The sequence below is a fragment of the Podarcis tiliguerta genome (genome assembly GCF_965153285.1).
Source record: "Podarcis tiliguerta genome assembly, chromosome: 1".
Lineage (NCBI taxonomy): Eukaryota > Metazoa > Chordata > Lepidosauria > Squamata > Lacertidae > Podarcis > Podarcis tiliguerta.
Genome location: NC_139534.1, coordinates 3058529 through 3071582, shown reverse-complemented (window position 1 = coordinate 3071582; position 13054 = coordinate 3058529). Strand labels below are relative to the sequence as shown.

Genomic DNA, 13054 nt, shown 5'->3' with positions numbered 1-13054 from the left:
ACTGCTGCCAGTTAACATTCTTTGAGGGACAGTAGTAGATGGAAAATTAAGGACTGATTTTCTTAGATTTGTGACAAAGTATACTTTGTGGGTCACCAGAGGAACCATAATGTTGACTCTGGAGGGTCAGCATGCATTCAGGGCTGAAGCACCCTGGGATTCCTTGTTCCTGTAGGCAGTGTTCTATTACCTCAGGATAACAATTCTGAGATAGCAGCCCTGAAAATGCAAGACTTATTTTGGGGCTGGTTGAGCAGTGAGACTCAGGACATAGAACATGAGGTGGAGTGTGGCCGGCACGAGTGTCACTACTCCAAAGTGATAGTATTCTGTTGAGAGAAATAGTACATCTTGAGGCATGTGAAATGAAAACACAAGTCCTCAGGTTTCTCTGGTTGGCTTTTGCAGTTATAATTGAGTCCTGGTATTCTTGTGCAACTGTTACAACAACCCATCTCAAGGAGTTATGTGAAATATGTGTACCCTCAGAATAGTAGCAAAGGCCTCTTCTTAGATACACGGTGGATGGAAAATGTGGGGGTAAATCAAACAACCGAGTTCCTGAGTATCTCTTTGGCAGTTGAGACCATTTCAAAGCTAGCCCCAGCATGGGAGGGGGCTTGTTTTTATTGAAGCTTTTAAAAGTTTCCACAGGTATGTATGCTGTACAGTTGTCCAAACAAGTTTGCAAAGGGAAACTTCTTTAAAAGGAAGAATTTAATTGCTAAAATAACAGAGGGTTCCACAGAGCCAGACAGTTCCGTGCTGATGGGCTGTGGGGATTTAAGTCTTGCTCACTAAACACCATATACTCATTCAGAAGCTGTACTGAATCAGCATTTAACTCGAAATTTGATGCAGGTGGTACAAAACAAACAAACTGAAGGTTAAAATGAGTTGAGCATCAATAAAATGAAAAACAGGGGCTGTGAATTTAATAACTTTTTATGCTCGTGGGTGACCTGGCAAATCACTAACCCTCAGCCTGACCTACCTCACCTGGTTCTTATGAGCATAAAAGAGGGAAAAGGGGAACCAATAAGTTCTGAGTGTGAGTTGATTTGGAAATTAATGCAATACATTTGGAAAGCCCTTGCATGTGTAATGCAGCAGCCATATCACACTCCTTTTGTGATGTGCCAATATCACAAAAACTTGTATATATTACCTGCTTCCACATTTCATTTCCTGGTGAATCCCACCATAAGAATACCATACTTTCCCATGTATAGGTTTTTTTTACTCCAAAAGAATGTTAAAAAACAGGGATCATCTTATACACGGGGGTCATATTCCCTCATTTTCATAAATTTAAGTCCCCCAAAATAGGGGTCGTGTTATACATGGAAAAATCCAGTAACCCTTGAAGATTGTGTTGTGTTTTGCCAAAAAGGAAAAAAAGTTGAACACAATCCTTATATTACTGTACAATGTAGGTGGGTTATGATTATTGGAGACAGGCGGGAAATATGAAAATAAATTTACTTGAAAAAGATGCATAGATGTAGCTGCAAGTAAATTAATGGAAAAAATTATATTTTAGGTTCTACTGGCCCTGTCCAAGTTATTATCACAGATGTCCCAATTAATCCTGATTCTCATCCTGTCCAGTGGGTGGCACCTGAATCCTCTCACATTTCCAAGTACATCATCCGATGGAAACCAGTAAGCACATGTTTCATTTGTGGAACAACTTTTTCTTAGTCCCAGGAATCTAGAAGCCTTGCAAGCAGAATGGAAATTTGTCATTGCAATCTACCATGACAATACAATAGAAGTAATTATTACTCTTAAGGCTTAATTCATTTCAGTACTTAACAATCTATATATTCTGTAAGTGTGCTGAGGTTGGTGGCCTAGACTAAACGAAGAGGGTGAGCTGGGTTAAAACACCCATCCTCAATTTTGCAGCTGGATTTTGCGTGGAGGACTGTGGGCACTGGTGAAAATGTTCATGGTAGACAGGGGAGCCTATTCCATTGCTGTGATCACTTGGCTGATGCTTCCTAAGCAGAAGTCAGTAAAAATGGCAGTGACGTCATTGCCATAGTTACAGGAATATGTTCCTTTCCGTCATTTCAAGCAAAGTCAAGAGATGCAGCTAAATCTGATTGGCTAAGTGGTACTGTGCCATCACATCCACCCAATGACCCATAATTTGTCTGGGTTGTATAGCGAAGAAGGAACCTTTTTTGAGATGAAAAGAATGGTGTCAAAGTAGCTGTCAAGGGAGGCAGGGATTAGGTCTTGGAAACAAGCAAAGTTTCCCAAATATCATGTATTTGGCAATGAGTGGCTCAGTCGGGGGAGTTGGGGTAGAGCCACCAGCTTCATGGGGTCAGATGGAAGTCTAGTGGTTCCTTGCTTCACCTCACTCCTGCTGCAATAGGAAACATGCAGCGGTTAATGGATGCGTTGCACGTCAGGCCTCCAAGGGGTTACATAGAGGCACTTCAAAAGATCCAGCCTTCTAATGAAAGAGATTACTAAAGACTGTTTGGGGACCAAATGAAGAAGAGGGCATGTGCTCCTGCACATTTAATAGTTGCACTGAAGAGGGTTTCGGCAGGTGTTGCTTGTCACACAAGCTAAAACTACGCAATTTCCTCTCCTACAAACAAACTGCAGGAGCCTTGCGTACATTGTTCTCTGGCCAATTTAGGGACGGAATATGCACCATGAGGAAAAGAATAAGCCATATATGAACTATTAGGATCTGTTTGGTTTGGTTTTTTGTTTAGTTGGTTTACGGTACATTCCTCCTTTTCACTGAAGTCTTTGGACCGGCTCCCATGACATGTGTGAACAGCAGTGGATATATCACAAACCATGCATTCAAAATGGTGCCTGTGTCACTTGCTCTTCAAAATATGGCTTGGTCCATGAGATACATGTTGAAAGAAGCTTTTCTTCTGCGTTCCTTCCATATCATTGTCCCATAAAGGAAATGCAGATGATATTTAGAAATGGATGCAAATGAGAATCTTCCTCATAATGAGGGAAACACATGGACTTCTTCTGTTGTCACATTCCTGTCCTAATATCCTCTGTGTTTTGCTCCTTTAGAAAAATTCTAGAGTGAAGTGGAAAGAGGCCACCATCCCAGGCTATTATAATTCTTACACTATCTCAGGCCTGAAACCTGGTATCGTTTATGAGGGGCAGCTCATTAGTGTTCAGCACTACGGCCAGAGAGAGGTCACCCGTTTTGAATTTACCACCTCTAGCACCACAGCTATTTCAAGTAAGTATTATTTCATTCTCTCCCAAGACAGACAGATGCTAACATCCAGGTACAGGACGGTAGACAAATTCAATAAATAATTATTATTAATAATAATAATTAATGAATTTGTTTTGCGTTGCTGGTAGTATTCGCTTTAATGTATATCAGTCTTGAAACAGTCTTGAAACTTCTGATAGTTGCTGTGCTGCTAGCACACGGCCAGCCTTAGTTCTACAGTATTGTTTGCCATAATATTTCTTATACCAACAGTAATGGCATAGAACGGTATCCAGTAGCCTCACATTTCACCTTGTCTCTGTGCATTTTTAAAAAATACCAGTCTGCTTCCTTGTCACTCTGTGCTTTCTCTGCTTTGATCTAGGGCTGGGCGATATCTGGTTTTCAACATTGTGACACATATCACTGGTATAACATTGTGATATGCTGATATATCATTGTGTGTGTGTGTGTGTGTGTGCGCGCGCGCGCGCCCAGCCCTGCTTTGATCTGTTTCTGGTTCTGAGACCCTCCGTATAAAACAAACCTCTGTGTTCGCCATTCACTATGATGGGGAATCTAAAAATGGCTGTAAAGTTTTCACCTTTTTGCTAAAGTGGAAGAGATTCATAGGCACACAAGCTCCTCCACAATGGATTAAACCTGCCAAATTGCAAACAAGCAAATGCAGGGCTTTTTTTGTGGGTGAAGTCAAAGTGGTTCGCTTTCCACCATAATATCTTATTATGTGGAGGGGTGCAGGGGGTATTTATTTCCCTGGTCTTTCTTACCTTAAAGTAAGAGGTCGCCAAGTAGTATGCATATTTGCTTGTACATCTTAAAATCTATAGCTGCCCTTTGGTCTTCCCTTTCGAGTGCATGTTTGTGTCTTCCGTTGGCCTTACAATGTGAGCCTGCCTAGAACGCTGCCTATGGGCTTCTCAAGAGCCCTGGGGTTTCGCAGTTTTTTTGCTAAAAGAACCATGTAGGATTTATAAATGAAGCTTTAAACCTTTTTTTTTTAATAATCTACTGCTGTGCTTTAACAATGACAACACCCAACACCAACCCAGAGGTCTTGAGTGTTCTGCCATCAGGGAGCCAGCCAAGAACACCCCACCCCAAGTTGCAAGGGGTTATTGATGTCATGGTTTCATTCGGGGGGGGGGAGAGAAATACCCCCCAAATCACCCCATTGTTCAGCCCTTTTACTATCAGTTTTAACTCATAATTTAATTAACAAAAATAAAAAAGTATTAAAAGTCTGTATTAAAACATACTTTTGCATAAAATCAAAGCCTATGTAAGGCAATAGCTCTTGATTTTCTCTGTTTTTCCTTCCATGAAACTATTGCTTATATATTAATTTTGCCTTGCAGGTACTCATGTGATAGGAGAGACAACAGCACTTCCTTCTGTGGTTTCTATCTCGGAATCCATCACAGAAATTACAGCCAATAGTTTTGTGGTTTCCTGGGTTTCTGCTTCAGACACTGTCTCAGGATTCCGCGTGGAATACGAACTGAGTGAAGATGGGGATGAGCCCAAGTACTTGGGTAAGATTGGATGAGTCACAGATGACATAAATAGGGTTAATTTCATTTCAGCCTATAAAGCTTATCTAGTATGGTTGTCCTCATAGCCATATCTACTCAAAAGTAATTCCCAGATATGTTAAGGATTGCTGCCTAACTTTTGTTCTGCTATTGAAAATATAAGTCTCATAATTATAGATATATGAATTATTTAGAATTTTCTGAAACTGCATACAATTGTGTATGGAGGCTTCATTCAGGCAGATCATGCCTCTTAATTTCTTGCCAAGTGAGTTTCACTCCAGGTTTCTGGAGTTTTCAGAAGTGCCCAGTGCAGTCCAATCTGATACATGTTTTCTTCAAAAGAATTCCTGCTGAATTCACTGGGGTTTACACCAAAGTATGTGCATGGGATTGTAGCACTAGAATCCTGGTTGTTTGTTTATTTGCACATAACAAACATTCCCTGTTTTTCATTTGTTCTTTTTAAAGATCTTCCAAGCACAGTCAATTCAGTTAGTATCTCCGACTTACTTCCGGGTCGCAATTACATTGTCAAGGTCTATGAGCTCTCAGAAGAGGGAGAGCAGGATTTAATTCTGTCCACCACACAGACAACGGGTATGTTGGATTGCACAATATTTGGCAAGGAAAGACACCAGGAAAGATACCATGTTTTCCCTTTGAAGCTGCTCACTTTGTGCCATTGGACTTTCATATTTCTCTCTCTCCTTAAACAGCACCTGATGCTCCCCCTGAGCACCATGTAGAAAAGGTTGATGACACTTCAATAGTCGTGAGCTGGAACAGACCAGAAGCTCCAATCACAGGTCTGGCTCATTTACTTCTCTTGGTTTAAATTTTGGTGCATCTTGTTTTTCTTCAGTTGTAAGAGAGGCAAACACATGGCGATATAGCCGAGGACTAAACTCTTTATACACCAAAAAGTATATATTTCAGGCATGCAGGAGGTGACTATCAGTCCTGCTGCCTGTCTAATAAAAACAGAGGGCTCTGAAGTATTGTGATTCATAAGGTTATAGTCCTCCTAAATTTTAATTTATGCAGGCTCACTAGGCCTCAGTTTCTGAAATGTGCAGGATCAAATAAAGGCTTGAATAATAACAGTGGCTAATTCAACATAGGGGTGAGCAGATGTCTCCCATTTGGTTTTGTTTCTGTGTCATGGGATAACCATGCATTTCTGGCTACCTTAGGTTACCGAATTGTCTATACTCCATCTGTGGAAGGCAGCAGTACTGAACTCAACCTACCAGAGTCTGCTACCTCGGTGACACTCAGTGACTTGATGCCTGGTGTTCAATACAATATTAGTATCTATGCTGTGGAAGAGAATCAGGAGAGCTCTCCTATTTTCATTCAGAAGACGACCACAGGAGCACCACAGGAAGGTAGTGCCTACTATATTTCCACTGCTCTTCCCTATGTCCCTCCAAAGCTATACCACCCTCCAAATGTGAAAGAGGAACTGGACTTCCTGGATTCATCCAACTCCACCAGAAGCTGATTGGTTTTCTTGAGTGACACAATGGGAAGGACTTTTGAGGGATGTTGGAAAAGGGAAAATCAATTCCTCTGTGATATGGTAGTGGGATGTAATGGGCATTCTTTTACTTAGTTTTGGTTACATTTAAACCATTCCCACCTGGCAGCTACTTTCAAAATGTGGCAGCATGAAAAGGGCAGTTGTAATAGGGGTCCAGGTTAGCCCCCCCCCCTTGTCATTGCGGTCACTTTGCAGTTCAGTAAGGGGTGTGCTTTGTGCATCTTTCTGGCTAGGTGTGATTCCTTCACCCAAGGATTTGCAGTTTGTGGAAGTCACAGATGTCAAAGTCACCATCATGTGGACCCCCCCTGAAAGTGCTGTGACCGGCTATCGCGTAGAAGTGATCCCAGTTAACCGCCCTGGTGAACATGGCCAGAGGCTGCCCGTTACTAGGTATTCGTTTGCTGAGGTCACAGAGCTTTTGCCTGGAACAACCTATGTTTTCAAGGTCTACGCCCTCGGACAAGGCTCAGAAAGTGAGCCACTGACGGGAGAACAAACAACCAGTAAGTACATTTCCTTTAACTATGTTTATATATTTGTTCCAACCTCATCCTGCCAGAAATCTCAATATTTCACAAATATTTATTTACAATTAGAAATGTGGACGTTAGTGGCCGGGATAGTTCAGCAAGAGAATTTATTTATCAAAAGCTGCTTTTTTGGTTCAGGAGTTCCTTCCAACTGAACTTCAAACTTCCTTTTTTTTGAGATCATGAGTTGGTGGTGGAGACTGTTGAATTAAATATTGTGAACATAACATAGGAACTCACACCTAAGCTTTAGTGAAGGATTCTTGGTCACAGTCACTGTCTTTGTAAAACTCAAAACACGTCTTAATGCAGAATGTCCACATGATCTTGTCAGGGTAAAGCAAAATAGCAATCTACTGTGCTGTCATTGTGATACAGTTTTAAAATTGTGTATTTTGAGGGCAGTGATGGACCAGATCCTAAATGTAGTGCTGAGTACAGCTATTCTTAATAGGCTTGAGCTGGTAACAGGTGTCTGCAACTGTGCTTTCCATTCATTATGATCATGACCAGAATTGCTTCATCTAAACCACAGTTTGACAAACATTCACATAAACCCTGTGATATAATTGAAATACCCGTATTTTTCACTCTATAAGACGTACCAGACCACAAGACGCACCTAGTTTTTGGAGCAGGAAAACAAGAAGAAAAAAAATTCTGAATCTCAGAAGCCAGAACAGCAAGAGGGATCGCTACGCAGTGAAAGAAGCAATCCCTCTTGCTGTTCTGGCTTCTGGGATAGCTGTGCAGCCTGCATTTGCTCCATAAGATGCACACACATTTCCCCTTACTTTTTAGGGCAAAATACAGTATATGGGAAAAGAGAACAGACAAGATTTCCCAATGAATAATCCCCCACCACAGTCCTTCAAGATAACTAGTCCTTCAGACCAACTGAATACTTGCTTATGAAATCTATGGATTTCATCTATACAACAAACATATATAATCACAATTTATTTTAAAAGTTTTGGAAACATACAAGTATTGCCTCTTGGCTATGCAATGAAGGGATAGAACTGTAGATTTTGTGATCATGGTTGTTAACTGCTGTAACTAAAGACATTCTGCATATGGGGAACAGTACAATAGTTGGCACAGTATGTGTTTATGTAAGAAACAAACCCAAGGAAGGAAGATTAGGTACCTGCACCCCTTTAAAATACCTCTAAATATCCAGGACAAGTACAAAGCACTGTGCCAACTTGGAGAAGAGCCCAGATTCCAGTGGTTCATAAGAAGAGATTGCTGGATCAGGCCACTGGCATCCAGTTCTTACAGAGGCCAACCAGATGCCTGTGGGAAACCAAGGAGCAGGATTGGAGCAGGAGAGCAGCATCCCATCCAGTGGTCCTCAGCAACTGGAATTCTAAAGCATTACTGCTGCCATTGTGGCTAGCAGTCCTCAAGAGCTCCATCCACCATGAATTTGTCTAATCCTCTTTTAAAGCCACCAAGATTGGTGGCCATCACTGCCTCCTCTGGGAGCAAGTTCCGCTGTGTGAAGAAGTACTTTCTTTTATCTGTTCTGATAAAAGGTCGCTGTTATGAAATAAATACTGACTAGTGGTAGCAGTAGCAACTGTTGTGTGAAGCCCTGCTCTATATGCTAAGGGGGGGAGGAGGGAAGAACAATGGCTTCCTAAGAAGATGTAAAATGTTTGTTTGGCTTTCCCTACTAGGACTGGATGGTCCAACTAACCTGCGTTTTGTCAATGAGACGGACTCTACTGTGCTGCTGACCTGGAGGCCCCCTCGTAGCCGCATTGCAGGATACCGGCTTACTGTGAGCCTCACAACAGGAGGGCAACCCAAAGAGTTCACCGTGGGGCCATCAGTCACCAGATACCAGCTGAGGAACTTGCAGCCTGGCTCTGAGTACACTGTGTCCCTAGTGGCTATCAAAGGAGACCAGCAAAGCAACCCGGAAACAGGAATCTTCACAACTTGTAAGCAAGAAGCCGTTTTGGATATTGTTTCAGTTATCCTGATATTTCCCAGGCTTATGATGAGGTTGTGTCTAAAAAAAGAGAGAGAAAAATTTATTAGTATGGAACATGAAGCTGTGTGAGGTTACACGTAGTAAGGTTTGTAGTTGTGTGTGCTGAGATACCTGCTGTCATCAGTGGAGTATAAAAATAATAAAACTGCCAGCTCCTCCCTGTGCCCTAATACTACCAGATCACCTTCCATTAGCATTGGAAATTGCCGCCCATTTTTTACTCCTTTACTCCAGTCTTCCATTGGAACCTCCTTAAGAACAGTATCTAAGGTGGCCGGTACAAAAGGCAAAGGAGTGGGTCAGGGTCCCTTTCGTTCCTTGGTATTTTGAGCATAGCTTCTGCCTAACACGTTTTGGGAATTACTTACCTGTTAGTTGAAGAGAGAGTTCTAAGTTTTGGTTTCATATCATAGCCTGTAATAATCTGATGACCACAGCTCAGCAAGATCAACCTTGATGGATACATATTGCCACCTTGCATGATGAAATGCAGATTTCTACCACAAGATCCAAAAGCCATCTTGAAGTGCAAGAATCATGTGAATTGCCTGACTCTACTGTGATAGAATTAATGGTTGGATGACCATCTGTCATGGATGCTTTAGCTGAGATTGCAGGGAGCTTAACTAGATGAGCCTTGGGGTCCATTCCAGTGCTACAGTTCTATGATTCCTGTTGTATTTCTTCAAGGGAAATTGTGCCTCACTGAAAATGCCAATCAGAACTGCTTGTGATCCAGCAATATGATTGCAGATTGCAGATTGGCCATGCAACAGCCTTCCTGGCATTGCAAAAACAAAGCATGGGTATAGGTTTCTCCAGCAGTGGCTAGTGTGGTGGGTCAGAGTAGCACACCCAACGCAGGCATCGCTGCAGCTTACCTTATGAGGCTGGGGCAGGATAGTGGCAAGGTCAGGGTGGCGGTGATGCACTGTTGGAACCAACTTGCATGCCACAAGTTATGTTGACCTGAGTAGACTCTGCTGGTCACCTGTAGGTGGTGTCTCTGCAATTTGTTTTGAGATGAGACTAAAGCTTCAGGCTGATTCCAAGGCTGAGTTGATCAATGACATAACACATGTACAAAAGAGCCATATTTGGTTCAGACTTTTAGAATATTTGGTTTAGAAACTTCCTGATTTTAAACTGATGCCTTGGTTTTTTTTTAGCTGTCCGCTGGCTTGTATCTGTTCCAAGTTAAATGTGCCTGATAACCAGGATCTAAGTTACATATTAATACTCTAATATTGCTTCCAGTCCCCACCCCCCCGCCCAGTAGAGTCATTCTGGTCTAGCACTGCTGGAAGTGATAGCAGGCTGTGACTCAGAAGTGGTCTGACGCTTTCACCAGAAGGAACCAGCGACAGATTTTAGAAGTTGTCACCCTGTCATCTGTCTGGGAGAGATGGACACACTTGGTATATAGGTGTCTTTTTAATATAGCTTTTGATTCCTGGGCAGCTGGCTACATTTTTTATACTAGCTCAGCTGGCTCACCAGACCTAACTTTGGAGCCACATCCTAAGTCTATTTAATTAAGTGCATTTGGGTGTATACTTAAAGTTGCTACTACACAACAGCCAGTGTGTCTTGCAGACATTCCTTCAGAGGCAGTTAATTAGGGATTTTTATCCCAAATTGGCAACATTTTACTTGTTTACAGAGGAAGGGAACCCGTTGTTTTGGTAGCCATGCGGTGTTGTTTTCTCTGCTGGGTAGTACTTTGAACTCACTTTGAAGCTGATGTAAATAAGCTTTGCAAACTAGAAGTAATGCACAGTGCTCAGGCCTTATGCCGGCTGCTTCCAGCTTTGCCCCCAGGAGTTGTATGTGACACTCTTACAATAAGAGGCAAAATATAAAATACAGTTCATGGCAAGCTGGCATCTCTAAGTGTCGTGATGTTGTTTAAATGGGAGCTCTTTTTGTGATTTCCTCTTACAGTGCAGCCCTCAGGCTCTGTTCCTCACTATACCACTGAAGTGACAGAAACATCTATTGTTATTACCTGGACACCAGCTCCAAGAATTGGGTTTAAGGTAAGAAAACAGCCACAAATTCCCACCCTACCAGTACTTCAGGTATCACTTAAACAGACATGAAAACCAATCTACCTCAGCAGGGGGAGAGACCCCTGGTTCAAAAGGGCTTATTACAACTAATGGCTCATGGCTATTTGACAACTTGTAGTAGCAATTGATACACTGGCTGAACGTCATTTGTTTTAAGCCTGATGTAACAGAGTAGAAGTTAAAGGAGGTGGCATTCATTCAAAGGTCAGCCTGGAGCAGCTACAAACATTTGTTTATGACTTATAAAATCCACAGTTAAAAGTGGTTTGAATGTAATCTCCTAAGCAGCTAACAAAGAAGCAAAAAATAACAAGAAATCACACACGCACAAAGCATCCTGATGAAATGAAGTTGTGAAAATGTTGTCTAGCATATGTTATCCTGCTAATGTGGCCTTGGTGCAAAAAGGGAACCTTGCTCCAGTGTGCATAAGATTTCATGTTTGTTGTTAATCATTCTTAGTTCTAGTAGTTCTTGTGCCAAAAAAAAAAGTCCAGGCTGTGTTTCAAGAAAACTCTTAGTTCTGAGCCCAGAATGAACAATTCTACAGTGCATAAAATTGCTTAATAAAAATAATTAAACATTTCCAAACTTGGTATTTCATTTGGTTGCAGATAGAGTTGTTGTGGGTTTCTTTGATAGAGTGGTTAAGAAGCCAAGGGAGAAGGGGCAGCAGAGGCAATATGGGTAGGAATGGAAAGTCAGCAGAGAAACCAGAAGCTGTTAGAGCCACAGAACTCTTTCCCTTTCCCTCCCTGCTTTAGTCTCTGCTCTCTACAATACTGAGGACTAGATATCTACTTTTCTGAAATGAAATCCTGAAGTTCTCAGAAAGCTCGGGTTCCACCATGCATATATCTTTGCAGAATTCAACTTCTAATAGTTTTGATCATCCACATTAAGCTATACTGGTGTTCTTCACAGGAGTACATACTACAGCAGCCATTGTTAGCTGTGAATAATTCTTCATTCTTTTCCTACTGCAGTTGGGTGTGCGACCAAGCCAAGGTGGAGAAGCTCCAAGGGAGGTCATCTCTGAGTCTGGGAGCATTGTCATCTCGGGTCTGACCCCTGGGGTGCATTACGACTACACCATCACAGTACTCATGGATGGTCAGGAGAGGATCACACCCATCACCAAGACAATAGTTACACGTATGACATATTTTAACTATCACATAATGAACACTGCTTTTTTAGGCCAAAGATCCCAAAGCCATTATCCCCCACAGAAGTCTGTGGAATTATTTTGGAGTGGTTTCTTTGTAAAATAAATCGGGCAGATTTGAGCCAGTATATGTGGAAGAGGGGGTAGCACAGGTGTATTCCTACCACAGACAAGACTTGTTTCCTGCTAACCTGGGCCTGGTACATCCTGACACCTCCAGCAGACCAGCCCATAAGGATCAGACTGCCATGAGGTGCTGCTGGGTTAGAGAGCAGGGCAGTCCATGACTCAGAGAAAATAGTGTAAGTTGGAAGAATAGCTCTTGGAGGAACCTCTTGATGTTCAGGTTTTATATTTCCAGGTGGCTTTGGTGGTGCAAAATGCCTTCCATCAGCTTCAGCTGCTGGCCCCACCACCCCTACCCTAGATGGACAGGGATATATTTGTGTTGTCTCTGCTCTGGTAACCTCTAGGTTAGGTTACTGTAATGGGGCTGCCTTTGAAGAGGTTTCAGAAACTGCAAATGTGGGGAATTCTGCAACCAGGTTGCTCATGATGGTCTGAGCACATAACATCAATCCTGGCCTGTGTGCAGTGGCTGCCAGATGATTTCCTGGCCCAATTCAAAATGCTGGTTTTTACCTTTAAAGCCATATGCAGTTTAGGACCCCAATGCTTCAAGGACTGTCTCTCCCCACATAATCTAATCTGCGCCCTGCATTGCAAGGGAAGTGCAAAGGGGGGCAGCGTGAGAATAGGCTTTCTCTGTGGTGGCATTCTTGTTTATCCATACCTTTGGATCTTAACTTTCTGCTTCTCTTTTAGTGGGGTGGGGTGGAGTTTGAGTCTATTCTATTTATACATGTTATATGTATGTAGTTTGGGCTGTTTAATCATTGTTTTTAATGTTTTTTGTAAGTCACGTTGAGTTTCATTTTTGAAAAAAGCAAC

General features: G+C 42.1%; 1 protein-coding gene across 8 annotated transcripts in view; it reads left to right on the top strand.

Annotated features, from left to right (window-relative positions):
• FN1 (fibronectin 1) overlaps nt 1-13054 on the top strand; it is a 69952-nt gene that overhangs the window by 26414 nt on the left and 30484 nt on the right. For all 8 annotated transcript variants that reach the window (XM_083400378.1, XM_083400377.1, XM_083400376.1 and 5 more), the window contains exons 13-22: nt 1544-1665; nt 3067-3244; nt 4603-4779; nt 5251-5379; nt 5499-5588; nt 5976-6170; nt 6559-6831; nt 8544-8810; nt 10808-10902; nt 11922-12090. In XM_083400378.1, coding sequence (XP_083256504.1) covers nt 1544-1665; nt 3067-3244; nt 4603-4779; nt 5251-5379; nt 5499-5588; nt 5976-6170; nt 6559-6831; nt 8544-8810; nt 10808-10902; nt 11922-12090 — 1695 coding nt within the window. The remainder of the gene's footprint in view (nt 1-1543; nt 1666-3066; nt 3245-4602; nt 4780-5250; nt 5380-5498; nt 5589-5975; nt 6171-6558; nt 6832-8543; nt 8811-10807; nt 10903-11921; nt 12091-13054) is intronic.